Source organism: Somniosus microcephalus, chromosome 2 (genome assembly GCF_052327205.1).
Source record: "Somniosus microcephalus isolate GS21.2 chromosome 2, FLI_Smic_1.0, whole genome shotgun sequence".
Taxonomy (NCBI): domain Eukaryota; kingdom Metazoa; phylum Chordata; class Chondrichthyes; order Squaliformes; family Somniosidae; genus Somniosus; species Somniosus microcephalus.
The window spans coordinates 389,879,849-389,899,360 of record NC_140988.1 but is presented as its reverse complement, the minus strand read 5'-3'; the positions used below and the strand labels follow the sequence as shown (position 1 = coordinate 389,899,360).

The following is a 19,512-nucleotide window of genomic DNA, read 5'->3' as shown; positions in this document are numbered from 1 at the left end:
AGTGCAGGGACTGAGGCTCCTGCAATACTACCTCCTGGATCCCTGTACCTGCCTCACTCGCAGTCACACCCTCCTGTCCCTGACCACGTGTCAGTTCTAAAGTATTTAATCTAAGGGGTGTGGCTGCCTCCTGGAGCAAAAGGTCCAGGTAACTTTCTCCTTCCCTGATGTCTCGCAATGTCTGCAGCTCGGACTCCAGCTCCTCAACTCGGAGCCGAAGTTCCTCGAGCCGCAGACACTTAGCGTAGATGTAGTCGCCCTGGACAAAAATGTCCACAAGCTCCCACATATTGCAGCAGCAACACATCTCCTGTTCTCCCATTATTTTATTTACTTAATTAATTAGTTTAATGTTAAACAAATTATTTACCTTGTTTAGTTTATTTAATTAATTAAATTAATTTAGTTATATGTGATATGTTAACTTAAAACTTAGCCCACAGTCACTACCAATCACTTACCTGCCTTACCTGTGACGTTACACTGCCGTTTTCTCCTGTTGATGCAGGTCTGCTGCTGCTTTTATCCCCGCTCTCGGGCCTCGGTCTGCTCCCGCTCTCGGGCTTGTGTCTGCTCCCGCTCTCGGGCTTGTGTCTGCTCCCGCTCTCGGCCTCGGTCTGCTCCCCGCTCTCGGGCCTGGGCCTGCTCCCCGCTCTCGGGCCTGGGCCTGCTCCCCGCTCTCGGGCCTGGGCCTGCTCCCCGCTCTCGGGCCTGGGCCTGCTCCCCGCTCTCGGGCCTGGGCCTGCTCCCCGCTCTCGGGCCTGGGCCTGCTCCCCGCTCTCGGGCCTGGGCCTGCTCCCCGCTCTCGGGCCTGGGCCTGCTCCCCACTCAGATCCGCTGCTGCTCTGTGGGAGAAGTTAGGAAAAGCAAGCACCTCCTTCCCCCACTTCACCGAACTCCCACACTTACCAAACTCCCAGTTGTTCACTCTGTGCTGGCTGCACTCAACAGGCCCCTGTGTTTATACTGTTTGTAACTCAGATGAGTCACCACTGTTCTGCTACTGTTTCAGGAAGCACTCTAATCTAGCTAGCTAATTAACTAACTCCAGCAGCTCTCCAGCGGGAAAGCTTGCTTGTTTGTCTCTGCTTAAGCCTGAAGAACTCCCGTGTGCCTCTAGTGCAGAGTGTGGGCCGTCGCGCGGAGTGTACAACCATCCCAATTAGTGTGAATTCAGTGTGTAAAGTGTACAACCATTCAGTGAAGGGAGGGTTAATGTGCTCGAAGGTGAAGGCCTGACGAGCCGAACGGCCCTGTTCACGCATGTCTTTAGGCTCAGGTTGGGCTTGTGTTGAGTGACGAGTAAAAGTTCTCACATTGGCGTCCCATGTTTGCAGGAGGAGGAGAATCTCCGAGCCCAGGTTAAGGACCTTGATGAGAAACTGGAAACATTAAAAATGAAGAGAAATGAAGACAAAGCCAAGCTGAAGGAGCTGGAGAAGCACCGGATCCAGCTCGAGCAACTGCAGGAATGGAAGCAGAAGATGCAGGAACAGCAGAACGACCTGCAGCGGCAGCTGAAAGAGGCCAAGAAGGTTCACTCTTAGCTAATTTATTAAAGTGCGACTCCTCCAGTCTCACATAAGAACTAGGAGCAGGAGTAGGCCATTTGGCCCCTCGAGCCTGCTCCGCCATTCAATAACATCATGGCTGATCATCCACCTCAACTCCACTTTCCCGCCCGATCTCCATATCCCTTGATTCCCCGAGAGTCCAAAAATCTATCGATCTCAGCCTTGAATATACTCAAAGACTCAGCCTCCACAGCCCTCTGGGGCAGAGAATTCCAAAGATTCACAACCCTCCGAGTGAAGAAATTCCTCCTCATCTCAGTCTTAAATGGCCGACCCCTTATCCTGAGACTCTGCCCCCTAGTTCTAGACTCTCCAGCCAGGGGAAACAACCTCTCCGCATCTACCCTGTCAATCCCCCTCAGAATCTTAGATGTTTCAATGAGATCACCTCTCATTCTTCTAAACTCCAGAGAGTATCGGCCCATTCTACACAATCTCTCCTCATAGGACAGCCCTCTCACCCCAAGAATCAATCTAGTGAACCTTCGTTGCACCGCCTCCAAGGCAAGTATATCCTTCCTTAGACAAGGAGACCAAAACTGTGCCCAGTACTCCAGGTGTGGTCTCACCAAGGCCCTGTACAATTGGAGCGAGACTTCCTCACTCCTATACTCCAACCCCCTTGCAGTAAAGGCCCACATGCTGCACCTGTACGCTCACTCTCTGTGTTTCCTGTTCGAGGACCTCAATCTCTCTGAACACCAACATTTAATAGTTTCTCACCGTTTAAAAGTATTCTGTTTTTCCCTCGCAGTCACCCCACACAGGCTCTGTACTCTCCGCTCAGTGCGCCAGGCCGGTCTGGCCTGGTGACAGAGCAGCTCCGCTCCACCCGCACTCCATACTGTCAGCCATGGGCTCAGTCAGATTGGTGGACCAGCAACATGGGTTTAATCACTGGGATCGGAACTGCGGATTGTGTTTAAGGTCTTTGGGTGAGAGTGTGTCTGAGCTGTGTGTCAGTCATGTTTACTCCCGGGTGTGTAGGAAGCGAAAGATGCTCTGGAGGCCAGGGACCATTACATGGAGGAGATGGCGGACACGGCCGATGCCATTGAGATGGCCACTCTTGACAAAGAGATGGCGGAGGAGCGAGCAGAGTCTCTCCAGCAGGAAGTGGACAGCCTGAAGGAGAAAGTAGATGAGCTGACTATGGACCTGGAGATCCTGAAGCATGAGATCGAGGAGAAAGGTGAGAATTAGCAGAGAGATGAGCAGGGTGAGTGCGGCCCGAGAGACAAATGAAGTTCATTGACTTGGGCAGTCACTGAAATAACCAGAGTCCAGCCCCTTTATTCTGGGTCAACGGTAGTAGAGTCCCCAGGTCATGAGTTCAAGACCCATTGCAGGACTCCTGCCCATAATCCAGGGCAGTACTGAGGGAGTGTCGGAGGGGCGGTACTGAGGGAGCGCCGCACTGTCGGAGGGGCAGTACTGAGGGAGCGCTGCACTGTCGCAGGGGCAGTACTGAGGGAGCACTGCACTGTCGGAGGGGCAGTACTGAGGGGCCGCTGCACTGTCGGAGGGCCCGTACTGAGGGGCCGCTGCACTGTCGGAGGGGCAGTACTGAGGGAGTGCTGCACTGTCGGAGGGGCAGTACTGAGGGAGCGCCGCACTGTCGGAGGGGCCGTACTGAGGGGCCGCTGCACTGTCGGAGGGGCGGTACTGAGGGAGCGCTGCACTGTCGGAGGGGCAGTACTGAGGGAGCGCTGCACTGTCGGAGGGGCAGTACTGAGGGAGCGCCGCACTGTCGGAGGGGCCGTACTGAGGGGCCGCTGCATTGTCGGAGGGGCCGTACTGAGGGGCCACTGCACTGTCGGAAGGGCAGTACTGAGGGAGCGCCGCACTGTCGGAGGGTCAGTACCGAGGGAGTGCCGCACTGTTGGAGGGGCAGTACTGAGGGAGTGCCGCACTGTCGGAGGGGCCGTACTGAGGGGCCGCTGCACTGTCGGAGGGGCAGTACTGAGGGAGCGCTGCACTGTCGGAGGGGCAGCTGCACTGTCGGAAGGGCAGTACCGAGGGAGCGCCGCACTGTCGGAGGGTCAGTACCGAGGGAGTGCCGCACTGTCGGAGGGGCAGTACTGAGGGAGCGCTGCACTGTCGGAGGGGCAGTACTGAGGGAGCGCTGCACTGTCGGAGGGGCAGTACTGAGGGAGTGCTGCACTGTCGGAGGGGCAGTACTGAGGGAGCGCTGCACTGACTGAGGGGTAATACTGATGAGGGAGTATATGTGTTGAGGTATATGGGGAGATGGGGTTGTGGACTTTATGTGGGATGAGGTATAATAGGAATCTGGTGAGTGCAGGCTTGGGGAGGTTTGTGGGCACAGTTACTGACACCTGATTTCCTGTGCGCAGGGACGGATGGAGCAGCTTCCAGTTACCAGGTCAAGCAGCTGGAGGAGCAGAACGCACGACTGAAGGAAGCTCTCGTCAGGTCAGTCATTGAATGTTCAGGGCTCTCCCCCTCCATGGCCTCGTTAGCAGACGGCACCAAATTAGGGGGATTGTCAATACTGAGGAGGACCCCAACAAGTTACAGGAGGACATTAATAAACTTGCAGAATGGGCATATAATTGGCAAATGAATTTCAACACAGATAAATGTGAGGTATTACATTTTGGTAGGAAGAATAGGGAGGTCACTTATCACTTGGAGGGTGCGAGTTGGGTGGGGTAGAGGAACAAAGGGATCTCGGAGTAAAAATACACAAATCACTAAAAGTTGCGACACAGGTTAACAAGGCCATAAAAAAAGCTAACCAGGCACTAGGGTTTATTTCTAGAGGGATAGAATTGAAAAGTAGGGAAGTTATGCTAAACCTGTATCGAACCTTGGTTAGGCCACACTTGGAGCACTGCGTACAGTTCTGGTCGCCAGATTATAAAAAGGATATAGAGGCACTGGAGAGGGTGCAGAGAAGATTTACAAGGATGATACCAGAAATGCGAGGGTATACCTATCAGGAAAGGATGAACAGGCTGGGTCTCTTTTCTCTTGAAAAAAGAAGGCTGAGGGGTGACCTAATAGAGGGCTTTAAAATTATGAAAGGTTTTGATAGAGTGGATACAGAGAGAATGTTTCCACTTGTGGGGAAGAGCATAACTAGAGGCCATCAATATAAGATAGTCACCAAGAAATCCAATAGGGAATTCAGAAGAAACTTCTTTACCCAGAGAGTGGTGAGAATGTGGAACTCGCTACCACAGGGAGTGGTTGAAGCGAATAGTATCGATGTGTTTAAGGGGAGGCTGGACAAGGATATGAGGGAGAAGGGAATAGAGGGTTATACTGATCGAGTTCGATGAGGAAAGACGGGAGGAGGTTCGAGTGGAGCATAAACACCGGCATGGACTGGTTGGGCCGAATGCCCTGTGTAAGCCTACGTTCCGGGTCCCACTCACAGACTCTACAGTGCAGATAGAGGCCATTTCGGCCCATTGAGCCTGCACCGACACATATCCCACACTATCCCTGTAACCCCATGTATTTAATCCCCTAACACCAAGGGTCAATTTATCATAGCCAAATCAACCTAACCTGCACATCTTTGGACTGTGGGAGGAAACCGGAGCACCCGGAGGAAACCCACGCAGACACGGGGAGAATGTGCAAACTCCACACAGACAGTCGCCCGAGGCCAGATTTGAACCCGGGTCCCTGGCGCTGTGAGGCAACAGTGCTAACCACTATGCCACCGTGCCCCCCAACAAGGCCTCGGTGAGGTTTGATATTTATCTTCCAACACATTACATTTTCCACCTTAACGAATCAGGGTCTGGTCAGCGAAGTATTGGGATTTTGCCAAATATCCCAGTGTTGCCTTTGCCAACGAGCAGGAATTGAATCACTGACATTTCTTCACCTATGTGTTTCCTTCATACAATCATAGCATGAGGAACCATTCGGACCATCGTGCCTGTGCCGGCTCTTTGAAAGAGCTATATAAGAACAGAAGAAATAGGAGCAGGATTAGGCCAATAGGCCCCTCGAGCCTGCTAGGAAATTAGGGATAGCATAAGATGCAAGGAGAGGACATATAATTTGGCCAGAAAAAGCCGCAAACCTGAGGATTGGGAGCAGTTTATGATTCAGCAAAGGAGGACAAAGGGATTAATTAAGAGGGGGAAAATAGAATATGAGAGTAAGCTTTCAGGGAACATAAAAACTGACTGTAAAAGCTTTTATAGATACGTGAAGAGAAAAAGATTGGTGAAGTTAAGTGTAAGTCCCTTGCTGTCAGAATCAGGGGAATTTATAATGGGGAACAAAGAAATGGCAGACCAATTAAATACATACTTTGGTTCTGTCTTCACAAAGGAGGACACAAATAACCTCTGAGATGCCGGGGAACATAGGGTCTAATGAGAGGGAGGAACTGAAAGAAATCAGTATCTGTAGGGAAATGGTGTTAGGGAAATTGACGGGATTGAAGGCCGATAAATCGCCAGGGCCTGATAATCTACATCCTAGGTTACTTAAGGAAGTGGCCCTAGAAATAGTAGATGCATTGCAGGTCATCTTCCAAAATTCGATAGACTCTGGAACAGTTCCCATGGATTGGAGGGTAGCTAATGTTACCCCACTATTCAAAAAAGGTGGTAGAGAGAAAGCGGGGAATTATAGACCGGTAAGCCTGACATCGGTAGTGGGGAAAATGCTAGAGTCCATTATAAAAGATGTAATAGCAGAGCACTTGGAAAACAGTGACGGGATCGGACAAAGTCAACATGGATTTACAAAAGATAAATCGTGCTTGACTAATGTACTGGAATTTTTTGAGGATGTAACTGGTAGAATAGATGAGGGAGAACCAGTGAATGTGGTGTATTTGGACTTTCAGAAGGCTTTCGATAAGGTCCCGCATAAGAGATTAGCATGTAAAGTTAAAGCACATGGGATTGGGGGTAAGGTACTGACTTGGATAGAGAACTGGTTGGCAGACGGAATAAACGGATCTTTTTCTGAGTGGCAGGCAGTGACTAGTGGGGTACCGCAGGGATCGGTCCTAGGACCCCAGCTATTCACAATATATATAAATGATCTAGACGAGGGAACTAGATGTAATATCTCCAATTTTGCAGACGACACAAAGCTGGGTTGGCGTGTGTGCTGTGAAGAGGATGCAGAGAAACTCCAATATGATGATTTGGACAGGTTGGGTGATTGGGCAGATGCATGGCAAATACAGTATAATGTGGATAAATGCGAGGTTATCCACTTCGGTGGCAAAAACAGGAAGACAGATTATTATCTGAACGGCAATAGATTGGGAAAAGGGGAAGTGCAACGAGACCTGGGTGTCCTTGTGCACCAGTCGCTGAAGGTAAGCATGCAGGTGCAGCAGGCGGTTAAGAAGGCAAATGAAATGTTGGCCTTCATAGCGAGAGGATTCGAGTACAGGAGCAAGGATGTCTTGCTGCAGTTGTACAGGGCATTGGTGAGACCACACCTTGAGTATTGTGTGCAGTTTTGGTCGCCTTATCTGAGGAAGGATGTTCTTGCCATGGAGAGAGTGCAGCGAAGATTCACCAGACTGATACCTGGGATGGCAGGAATGACGTATGAGGAGAGATTGGGTCGATTAGGCTTATATTCGCTAGAGTTTAGAAGAATGAGAGGGGATCTCATTGAAACTTATAAAATTCTAACAGGACTTAGACAGACTAGATGCAGGAAGGATGTTCCCGATGGTCGGGGAGTCCAGAACCAGGGGTCACAGTCTAAGGATAAGGGGTAAGCCATTTAGGACAGAGATGAGGAGGAATTTCTTCACCCAGAGTGTGGTGAACCTGTGGAATTCTCTACCACAGAAGGCAGTAGAGGCCAATTCATTAAATATATTCAAGAAGGAGTTGGATATATTTCTTAAGGCTAAAGGGATCAAGGGGTATGGGGAGAAGGCAGGGACAGGGTACTGAATTTGGATGATCAGCCATGATCTCATTGAATGGCGGAGCAGGCTCGAGGGGCCGAATGGCCTACTCCTGCTCCTATCTTCTATGTAATTTGCTTTTTTATTTTTCTTACCAAAGTGGATAACCTTACACTTACCCACATTATACTCCATCTGCCAAATGTTTGCCCACTCACTTAGCCTGTCTATATCCCTTTGCAGATTCTTTGAGTCCTCTGCACAACTTGCTTTCCCACCTATCTTTGTATCGTCAGCAAATTTGGCTACATTACACTCGGTCCCTTCATCCAAGTCATTAATGTAGATTGTAAATAGTTGAGGCCCCAGCACTGATCCCTGTGGCACCCCACTAGTTATCGTTTGCCAACCGGAAAATGACCCATTTATTCCGACTTCTGTTTTCTGTTAGTTAGCCAATTCTCTCTCCATACTAATATATTACCCAACCCCATGAGCTCTTATCTTGTGTAGTAACCTTTTATGTGGCACCTTATCGAATGCCTCCTGGAAATCCAAATACATGACATCTACTGGTTCCCCTTTATCGACCCTGCTCATTACATCTTCAAAGAACTCCAGCAAATTTGTCAAACATGATTTCCCTTTCATAAAACCACGCTGACTCTGCTTGACTATATTATGATTTTCTAAATGTCCTACTATCACTTCCTTAATAATGGACTCCAACATTTTCCCAATGACAGATATTAGGCTAACTGATCTATAGTTTCCTGCTTTCTGTCTCCCTCCTTTCTTAAATAAGGGCGTTACATTTGCGGTTTTCCAGTCCGCTGGGACCTCGCCAGAATCCAGGGAATTTTGGTAGATTACAACCAATGCATCCACTATCTCTGCAGCCTCCTCTTTTAAGACTCTAGGATGCAGGCCATCTGGTCCAGGGGCCTTGTCCACCTTTAGTTCCATTGTTTTACTGAGTACTTTTTCTTTAGTGATTGTTTTAAGTTCCCCCCTCCCTATAGTCAGTCACTTGATTATCCATTATTGGGATGGTTTTTGTGTCTTCTACCGTGAAGACTGATACAAAATATTTGCTCAAAGTCTCTGCCATTCAATTGGTGGGACCACATCTGGAGTATTGTGTGCAGTTTTGGTTGCCTTATCTGAGGAAGGATAAATCAGGGCCTGATAACATGCATCCTAGGGTACTGAAGGAGGTGGCCCTAGAGATAGCGGATGCACTAAGGATGATTTTTCAGAATTCATTAGACTCGGGAACAGTGCCGATGGATTGGAGGGTAGCTAACGTTACCCCACTATTCAAAAAGGGGGGTAGGGAAAAAGCAGGTAATTACAGACCTGTAAGCCTTACATCAGTTGTGGGCAAAATGCTGGAGTCCATCATTAAGGATGAAATAGCGGAGCACTTAGCAAATGGGGACAGGATAGGACAGAGTCAACATGGATTTACAAAGGGTAAATCGTGCTTGACTAATCTATTGGAATTTTTTGAGGGAGTAACTGGTAGAATAGATGGGGGAGAGCCAGTAGATGTGGTGTACCTGGACTTCCAAAAGGCCTTCGATAAGGTCCCACATAAAAGGTTAGCATGGAAAATTGAGGCTCATGGGATAAAGGGGAAAGTTTTGGCGTGGATAGGGAACTGGCTGTCAGATAGAAAACAGAGAGTTGGAATAAACGGCTCATTTTCTGAATGGCAGGCAGTAACAAGTGGGGTACCACAGGGATCTGTCCTGGGCCCCCAGCTGTTCACAATTTACATTAATGACCTGGATCAGGGAGTCGGATGCAGCATTTCCAAATTTGCAGACGACACTAAACTAGGAGGGGGGGTGGGCTCAGAGGAAGAGACCAGGAAGCTCCAGAGCGATTTGGACAGACTGGGCGATTGGGCGGATAAATGGCAGATGCACTATAATGTGGACAAGTGCGAAGTTATCCACCTTGGGTGCAGGAACGGGAGGGCAAATTATTATTTAAATGGCAATAGATTGGGAGAGGGGGAAGTACAGAGAGACCTGGGTGTTCTTGTACACCAGTCACTGAAGGCGAGCATGCAGGTGCAACAGGCGGTCAAGAAGGCAAACGGTATGCTGGCCTTCATAGCAAAAGGGTTAGAATACAGGAACAGGGATACCTTGCTGCAGCTGTACAGGGCACTGGTGAGACCACACCTCGAGTACTGTGTACAGTTTTGGTCGCCTCATCTGAGGAAGGATGTTCTTGCCATGGAGGGGGTGCAGCGGCGATTCACCAGGCTGATACCAGGAATGGCGGGAATGACCTATGAGGAGAGACTATGTAGTTTAGGGATGTACACACTGGAGTTTAGAAGATTGAGAGGGGACCTCATAGAAGTGTATAAAATTCTGACAGGTCTAGACAGACTGGATGCAGAAGGAATGTTTCCCTTGGCGGGTGAGAACAGAACTAGAGGACATAATTTAAGGATAAGGGCTAAACCATTTAGGACAGAGATGAGGGGGAATTTCTTCACTCAGAGAGTGGTGAACCTGTGGAACTCATTGCCACAGAGGGCAGTGTACGCCAGCTCATTAAATATATTTAAGAGGGAATTAGATATATTTCTACGGGCAAAAGGGGTTAAGGGTTACGGAGAGAAGGCGGGGACGGGATACTGAATTAAAGGATCAGCCATGATCTCATCGAATGGCGGAGCAGGCACGAAGGGCCGAATGGCCTACTCCTGCTCCTATCTTCTATGTATCTATGTATCTATAAATAAAGGATGGAATCACTGCAATAGTGAGAAATGATATTGGGTCAAAGGATCAGGATAGTGAAACAGTTTGGGTGGAGATAAGGAATAATAAGGAGAAAAAGTCACTGGTGGGCGTAGTCTATAAGCCTCCTAACAGTTGCACCTCTATTGGTCGGAGTATAAATCAGGAAATAGTTGGGGCTTGTAATAAGGGAACAGCTATAATCATGGGAGATTTTAACTTTCATATTGACTGGACAAATCAAATTGGGCAGGGCTGCCTTGAGGAAGAGTTCATAGAGTGCATTAGGGACGGGTTCCTTGAGCAGTATGTTACTGAACCAACCAGGGGGCAGGCAATCTTAGATCTGGTCCTGTGTAATGAGACAGGATAAATAAAAAATGTCCTAGTAAAGGATCCCCTTGGAATGAGTGACCATAACATGGTTGAATTCCAAATTCAGTTGAAGGGTGAGAGAGTTGGATCTCAAACCAGCGTACTAAGCTTAAATAAAGGAGACTATGAAGGTATGAGACCAGAGTTGACTAAAGTAGACTGGGAAAATAGATTAAGGTGTAAGACGGTATAGGAGCAGTGGTGTACATTCAAGGAGATATTTCACAACTTTCAAGAAAAATATATTCCACTGAGGAAAAAGGGGCGTAAAAGAAAAGACAGCCATCTGTGGCTAAGTAAAGTAATAAAGGATAGTATCCGACTGAAAACAAGGGCATATAAAGTAGCCAAATCTAGTGGGAGGATAGAAGATTGGGAAGCATTTAAAAGCCAGCAAAGAATAACTAAAAGATTAATTAAGAAAGGGAAGATAGATTATGAAAGTAAACTAGCAAAAAATATAAAAACAGATAGCAAGAGTTTCTACAGTTATATAAAAAGAAAAAGGGTGGCTAAAGTGAATGTTGGTCCCTTAGAGGACGAGACCGGGAAATTAGTAGTTGGGAACATGGAGATGGCAAATACACTGAACAAATATTTTGTATCAGTCTTTACAGTAGAGGACACTAAAAATATCCCAACACTGGACAAACAAGGGGCTATAGGGGGGGGAGGAGCTAAACACGATTAAAATCACTAAGGAGATGGTACTCGGTAAGATAATGGGACTTAAGGCGGATAAGTCCCCTGGACCTGATGGCTTACATCCTAGGGTCTTGAGAGAAGTAGCGGTAGGGATTGCGGATGCGTTGGTGGTAATTTTCCAAAACTCCCTGGATTCAGGAAAGGTCCCAGCAGATTGAAAAACTGCTAATGTAACGCCCTTATTTAAAAAGGGAGGTAGACAAAAGGCTGGAATAGACCAGTTAGCCTAACATCTGTGGTTGGTAAAATGTTGGAGTCCATTATTAAGGAAGCAGTAACAGGACATTTGGATAAGCATAATTTAATCGGACAGAGTCAGCATGGTTTTATGAAGGGGAAATCATGTTTGACAAATTTGCTTGAATTCTTTGAGGACGTAACAAACAGGGTGGATAAAGGGGAACCAGTGGATGTAGTGTATTTGGACTTCCGAAAGGCATTTGACAAGGTGCCACACAAAAGATTACTGCACAAGATAAAAAATCACGGGATTGGGGGTAATAGAGTCATAGAGTTATACAGCACAGAAAGAGGCCCTTCGGCCCATCGTGTCCACGCCAGCCATCAAGCCCTGTCTAATCTAATCCCATTTTCCAGCATTTGGTCCGTAGCCTTGTATGCTATGGCATTTCAAGTGCTCATCCAAATGCTTCTTGAATGTTGTGAGGGTTCCTGCCTCTACCACCCTTTCAGGCAGTGAGTTCCAGATTCCAACCACCCTCTGGGTGAAAAAGTTTTTCCTCAAATCCCCTCTAAACCTCCTGCCCCTTACCTTGAATCTATGCCCCCTTGTTATTGACCCCTCTACTAAGGGGAAAAGTTCTTTTCTATCCACCCTATCTATGCCCCTCATAATTTTGTACACCTCAATCAGGTCCCCCCTCAGCCTTCCCTGCCCCAAGGAAAACAACCCCAGCCTGTCCAGTCTTTCTTCATAGCTGAAGCGCTCCAGCCCTGGTAACATCCTGGTAAATCTCCTCTGCACCCTCTCCAAAGCAATCACATCCTTCCTATAGTGTGGCGACCAGAACTGCACACAGTACTCCAGCTGTGGCCTTACCAGCGTTTTGTACAGCTCCATCATAACCTCCCTGCTCTTATATTCTATGCCTCGGCTAATGAAGGCAAGATTCCCATATGCCTTTTTAACCACCTTATCCACCTGTTGTGCTGCCTTCAGGGATCTATGTACATGCACACCAAGGTCCCTCTGACCCTCTGTACTTCCTAGGGTCTTACCATTCATTGTGTATTCCCTTGCCTTGTTAGTCCGTCCAAAATGCATCACCTCACACTTTTCAGGGTTAAATTCCATTTGCCACTGTTCCGCCCATCTGACCAACCCATCTATATCGTCCTGTAGCCTGAGGCTTCCCGCCTCACTATTTACCACCCCACCAATTTTCGTGTCATCTGCGAACTTACTGATCATACCTTTTACATTCACATCCAAATCATTAATGTAGACCACAAACAGCAAGGGACCCAGCACCGATCCCTGCGGTACCCCACTGGACACAGGCTTCCAGTCACAAAAACAACCTTCCACCATCACCCTCTGCCTTCTGCCACTAAGCCAGTTTTAGATCCAATGTGCCAAGGCACCCTGGATCCCATGGGCTCTTACCTTCCTGACCAGTCTCCTATGTGGGACTTTATCAAAAGCCTTACTGAAATCCATGTAAACCACATCCACTGCACTACCCTCATCCACACACCTAGTCACCCCCTCGAAGAATTCAATCAAATTGGTCAGACATAATCTTCCCTTGACAAAGCCATGCTGGCTATCCCTAATTAATCCCTGCCTCTCCAAGTGGAGACCAATTCTGTCCCTCAGAATTTTTTCCAATAATTTCCCTACCACTGATGTTAGGCTCACTGGCCTGTAATTCCCTGGTTTATCCCTACTACCCTTCTTGAATAATGGTACTACGTTAGCTGTTCTCCAGTCCGCTGGCACATCCCCTGTGGCCAGAGAGGTTCTGAAAATTTGTGTCAGAGCCCCTGCAATCTCCTCCTTTGCCTCACATAGTAGCCTGGGATACATCTCGTCCGGGCCTGGGGATTTATCCACTTTTAAGCCTGCTAAAACCGCTAGTACCTCTTCCCTCTCGATGCTAATATGTTCAAGTATATCACAGTCCCCCTGCCCGATTTCTATGTAGTACTGGCATGGGTGGAAGATTGGCTATCTAACAGAAAACAGAGAGTTGGGATAAATGGTTCATTCTCGGGTTGGCAATCAGTAACTAGTGGTGTTCCGCAGGGGTCAGTGCTGGGACCCCAACTCTTTACAATCTATATTAACGATTTGGAGGAGGGGACCAAGTGCAACGTATCCAAGTTTGCGGACGATACAAAGATGGGAGGGAAAGCAGTGAGTGAGGAGGACATAAAAAAACCTGCAAAAGGACATAGACAGGCTAAGTGAGTGGGCAGAAATTTAGCAGATGGAATATAATGTTGGAAAGTGTGAGGTTATGCACTTTGGCAGAAAAAATCAAAGAGCAAGTTATTATCTAAATGGAAAGAAACTGCAAAGTGCTACAGTACAAAGGGATCTGGGGGTCCTGGTGCATGAAACACAGAAGGTTAGTATGCAGGTACAGCAGGTGATCAGAAAAGCCAATGGAATCTTGGCTTTTATTGCAAGGGGGATGGAGTATAAAAACAGGGAAGTCTTGCTTCAGTTATACAGGGTATTGGTGAGGCCACACCTGGAATACTGCGTACAGTTTTGGTTTCCATATTTAAGAAAAGATATACTTGCTCTCGAGGCAGTTCAGAGAAGGTTCACTCGGTTGATTCCAGAGATGAGGGGGTTGACGTATGAGGAAAGGTTGAGTAGGTTGGGCCTCTACTCATTGGAATTCAGAAGAATGAGAGGCAATCTTATCGAAACATATAAGATTGTGAGGGGGCTTGATCGGGTGGATGCGGTGAGGATGTTTCCACTGATGGGTGAGACTAGAACTAGGGGGCATAATCTTAGAATAAGGGGCTGCCGTTTCAAAACTGAGATGAGGAGAAACTTCTTCACTCAGAGGGTAGTAAATCTATGGAATTTGCTACCCCAGAGAGCTGTGGAAGCTGCGACATTAAATACATTTAAAACGGAGATAGACAGTTTCCTAGCAGATAAGGGAATTAAGGGTTATGGGGTTCGGGCAGGGAAGTGGACGTGAGTCTAGGTTCGGATCAGCCATGATCCTATTGAATGGCGGAGCAGGCCCGAGGGGCCGTATGGCCTACTCCTGCTCCTACTTCTTATGTTCTTATGTAGGATGTTCTTGTCATGGAAGGAGTGCAGCGAAGATTCACCAGGCTGATACCTGGGATGGCAGGAATGACGTATGAGGAGAGGTTGGGTCGATTGGGCTTGTACTCACTGGAGTTTAGAAGAATGAGAGGGGATCTCATCGAAACTTATAAAATTCTAACAGGACTAGACAGACTAGATGCAGGAAGGATGTTCCCGATGGCCGGGAGTCCAGAACCAGGGGTCACAGTCTAAGGATAAGGGGTAGGCCATTTAGGACTGAGATGAGGAGGAATTTCTTCACCCAGAGAGTGGGGAACCTGTGGAATTCTCTACCACAGAAGGCGGTGGAGGCCAATTCATTAAATATATTCAAGAAGGAGTTGGATATATTTCTTAAGGCTAAAGGGATCAAGGGATATGGGGAGAAGGCAGGGACAGGGTACTGAGTTTGTATGATCAGCCATGATCTCATTGAATGGCGGAGCAGGCTCGAGGGGCCGAATGGCCGACTCCTGCTCCTATCTCCTATGTTTCTATTCCACTCTTGCAACCCTCTGTGTCAGTACGTATCTCCTGGTCTTTGATCTGGTAGGTATCAGGGTCTAGAATGAAGGGACAATCACAGGAAAATGTTTGTTTCCAACAACCCTGTCCCATCCCTTCATAACTTTAAACAGCTCTCGGCAATCCTCTCTGATATAATGAAAAGAGCCGGATGTGAATGGCCCGAGACACAGAGGCTCAGTGTCAACCCCGCGCTGATGGTCAATGCCATCAGGAGAGAAACACTGGGAGCTCGGTTCACTCGGTGGGATGTGGTGTGCTCGGGTACCAGTTATTGTGTGAAGGTAGTGCCCAACCTCATCAACGCCACCATGACCAGCACCCCGAGCATCACCGTCACTAACCTGAGCATTATAAAACAACAGATTTATCAACTGTCAGGTGAAAAACTCTGCAATGTGATTGGATAGAATTGTGTATGAGCTGCCATTGGGTTACCTTGCGGAGGAGAGGGGTCGGGGTCGCGACCTGTCCCTGGTGCCGCTGTTAATAGTCTCTGATCGTCCACCAGGATGCGAGATCTCTCTGCCTCCGAGAAGCAAGAGCACAGCAAGCTGCAGAAAGCGATGGAGAAGAAGAGTGGTGAGCTGGAGAACCTGAGGCAGCAGAGGGAGAAACTACTGGAGGAAATGAAACAGGCCGAAAAGACCATCGACGAGCTGAAAGAGCAGGTCAGAGTGGGGTCAGGGCATTGACGGGACGGTTCAAGCAGGCTGTCCTCCCCGCCCCTGGTGATAGATCACACACTGTCCTCTCACTGTGCTGGGACTGTTGGCAGTCTAACCCGGGTCCCGGTCGGCAGTCTAACCCGGGTCCCGGTCGGCAGTCTAACCCGGGTCCCGGTCGGCAGTCTAACCCGGGTCCCGGTCGGCAGTCTAACCCGGGTCCCGGTCCCGGTCGGGGAGCTCGGTCCCGGTCGGGGAGCTCGGTCCCGGTCTCGGTCGGGGAGCTCGGTCTCGGTCGGGGAGCTCAGTCCCGGTCGGGGAGCTCGGTGATTGTCGGCGGTCTAACCCCGGTCCTTTTGCTGCAGGTCGATGCGGCGCTGGGAGCGGAGGAGATGGTGGAGACTCTGACGGAGAGGAATCTCGATCTGGAGGAGAAGGTGCGGGAGCTGCGAGAGACGGTCAGCGACCTGGTGAGTAAATCCCCGTCGGGTCGGGGTCACGGTGTTTATGGGGTCTGATGTATAATCGGGGTTCACTCTGACCCCCCCTCGCTGTGATCTATAATCGGGGTTCACTCTGACCCTCCCTCGCTGTGATCTACAATTGGGGTTCACTCTGACCTTCCCTCGCTGTGATCTATAATCGGGGTTCAGCTCTCTGGCCCGCCTCGTGTGATCTATAATCCTTGTTTATCAGGAAGCCATTAATGAAATGAATGACGAGCTTCAGGAGAACTCTCGGGAGACGGAGCTGGAGTTACGGGAACAGCTGGACCTGGGCACTGCCCGCGTTCGGGAGGCCGAGAAACGGGTGGAAGCTGCTCAGGAAACCGTCGCTGACTATCAGCAAACCATTAAAAAATATCGAGAACTGACCTCGCATCTCCAGGTAACCGCGCGCTGGACTCAGCCTGACCCCGCACTGACCTCGGTCTGACCCCTGACCCCGCGCTGGACTCAGTCTGACCCCTGATCCCAGTCTGACCCCTGGGCTCGGTCTGACCCCTGACCCGCCGTTGGGTTTGGCCTGACCCCTGACCCGGCGCTGGGCTCGGCCTGACCTGGCGCTGGGCTCTGCCTGACCTCTGACCCCACGCTGGGCTCGGCCTGACCCGCTGTTGGGTTCGGCCTGACCCCTCATCCCGCGCTGGGCTCGACCTGACCCCTGACCCGGCGCTGGGCTCGGTCTGACCCCTGACCCGCCGTTGGGTTTGGCCTGACCCCTGACCCCGCGCTGGGCTCGGCCTGACCCCTGACCCGCCGTTGGGTTCGGCCTGACCCCTCATCCCGCGCTGGGCTCGGCCTGACCCCTGACCCCACGCTGGGCTCGGCCTGACCCCTCACCCCGTACTGAGCTTGACCTGACCCCTGACCTCGCGCTGGGCTCGGCCTGACCCCTGACCCGGCGCTGGCCTCGGTCTGACCCCTGACCCCACACTGGCCTCGGTCTGACCACTGACCCTGCGCTGGACTAGGTCTGACCCCTGACCCCCGCGCTGGACTCAGTCTGACCCCTGACCCCGCGCTGGCCTCAGTCTGACCCCTGACCACGCATTGGCCTCGGTCTGACCCCTGACCCTGCATTGGCCTCGGTCTGACCCCTGACCCGGCGCTGGGCTCGGTCTGACCCCTGACCTGGCGCTGGGCTCGGTCTGGCCCCTGACCCGGCACTGGGTTCGGTCTGACTCCTGACCCCACGTTGGCCTCGGTCCGACCCCTGAACCGTGCTGTCTTTACAGGATGTGAACCGTGAGCTGATGAGCCAACAGGAAGCGTCAGCGGAGAGAGAGCAGCAACCGCCCCCTGAGATCATCGACTTTAAGATCAAATTCGCAGAGACCAAGGCTCACGCTAAGGTACAGCTGGATGCTCCACGTACTTGTTAAAGGGGGTGGACGAACAGAGAGACCTGGGGGTATGTGTGCACAAATCTTTGAAGGTGGCAGGACAGGTTGAGGAAGCGGTTAAAAAAAGCTCATGGGATCCTGGGCTTCATGAATAGAGGTATAGAGTACAAAAGCAAGGAAGTTATGATGCACCTTAATAAAACACTGGTTCGGCCTCAACTGGAGTATTGTGTCCAATTCTGGGCACCGCACTTTAGGAATGATGTGAAGGCCTTAGAGAGGATTCAGAAAAAATTAACGAGAATGATTCCAGGGATGAGGGACTGCAGTTGTGTGGATAGACTGGAGAAGCTGGGGTTGTTCTCCTTGGAGCAGAGAAGGTTGAGAGGAGATTTGATTGAGGTGTTCAAAATCATGAGGGGTCTGGACAGAGTAGAGAGAGAAACTGTTCCCATTGGAGGAAGGGTCGAGAACCAGAGGACACAGATTTAAGGTGATTGGCAGAAGAACCAAAGGCAACGTGAGGAAACATTTTTACGCAGCGAGTTGTTGTGATCTGGAATGTGCTGCCTGAGGGCGGTGGAAGCAGATTCAATAATAACTTTCAAAAGGGAATTGGAGAAATAGTTGAAGAGGAAAAATTTACAGGGCTAGGGGAAAGAGCGGGGGAGTGGGACTAAATGGATAGCTCTTCGAAAGAGCCGGCGCAGACTCGATGGGCCGAATGGTCTCCTGTGCTGGTTCATTCTATGGTTCTAATTGTATTTGTGTTACATTATGGCTGAAGTTTTTTATATTGCTTTCTCATCTGTCTCTCTCCCTGTCTCCCCCTCTCTCTGTCTCTCCCCCTCTCTCTGTCTGTCTCCCCCTCTCTCTGTCTGTCTCCCCCTCTCTCTGTCTGTCTCCCCCTCTCTCTGTCTGTCTCCCCCTCTCTCTGTCTGTCTCCCCCTCTCTCTGTCTGTCTCCCCCTCTCTCTGTCTGTCTCCCCTCTCTCTGTCTGTCTCCCCCTCTCTCTGTCTGTCTCCCCCTCTCTCTGTCTGTCTCCCCCTCTCTCTGTCTGTCTCCCCCTCTCTCTGTCTGTCTCCCCTCTCTCTGTCTGTCTCCCCCTCTCTCTGTCTGTCTCCCCCTCTCTCTGTCTCCCCCTCTCTCTGTCTGTCTATCCCTCTCTCTGTCTGTCTATCCCTCTCTCTGTCTGTCTCCCCCTCTGTCTGTCTCCCCCTCTGTCTGTCTCCCCCTCTGTCTGTCTCCCCTCTGTCTGTCTCCCCCTCTGTCTGTCTCCCCCTCTGTCTGTCTCCCCCTCTGTCTGTCTCCCCCTCTGTCTGTCTCCCCCTCTGTCTGTCTCCCCCTCTGTCTGTCTCCCCCTCTGTCTGTCTCCCCCTCTGTCTGTCTCCCCCTCTGTCTGTCTCCCCCTCTGCCTGTCTCCCCCTCTGCCTGTCTCCCCCTCTGCCTGTCTCCCCCTCTGCCTGTCTCCCCCTCTGCCTGTCTCCCCCTCTGCCTGTCTCCCCCTCTGCCTGTCTCCCCTCTGCCTGTCTCCCCCTCTGCCTGTCTCCCCCTCTGCCTGTCTCCCCCTCTGCCTGTCTCCCCTCTGCCTGTCTCCCCCTCTGCCTGTCTCCCCCTCTGCCTGTCTCCCCCTCTGCCTGTCTCCCCCTCTGCCTGTCTCCCCCTCTGCCTGTCTCCCCCTCTGCCTGTCTCCCCCTCTGCCTGTCTCCCCCTCTGCCTGTCTCCCCCTCTGCCTGTCTCCCCCTCTGCCTGTCTCCCCCTCTGCCTGTCTCCCCCTCTCTCTGTCTCCCCCTCTCTCTGTCTCCCCTCTCTCTGTCTCCCCCTCTCTCTGTCTCCCCCTCTCTCTGTCTCCCCCTCTCTCTGTCTCGCTCTCTCTCT

At 50.4% G+C, this 19,512-nt stretch overlaps 1 protein-coding gene across 1 annotated transcript in view; it reads left to right on the top strand.

The window, feature by feature from the left end:
- Positions 1–19,512, top strand: part of LOC147123867 (dynactin subunit 1-like) — a 121,690-nt gene that overhangs the window by 59,494 nt on the left and 42,684 nt on the right. Inside the window, 7 exon segments of the mRNA XM_085967570.1 lie at positions 1,338–1,535; positions 2,562–2,766; positions 3,932–4,010; positions 15,635–15,794; positions 16,154–16,258; positions 16,485–16,676; positions 17,527–17,643. Coding sequence (XP_085823696.1) covers positions 1,338–1,535; positions 2,562–2,766; positions 3,932–4,010; positions 15,635–15,794; positions 16,154–16,258; positions 16,485–16,676; positions 17,527–17,643 — 1,056 coding nt within the window.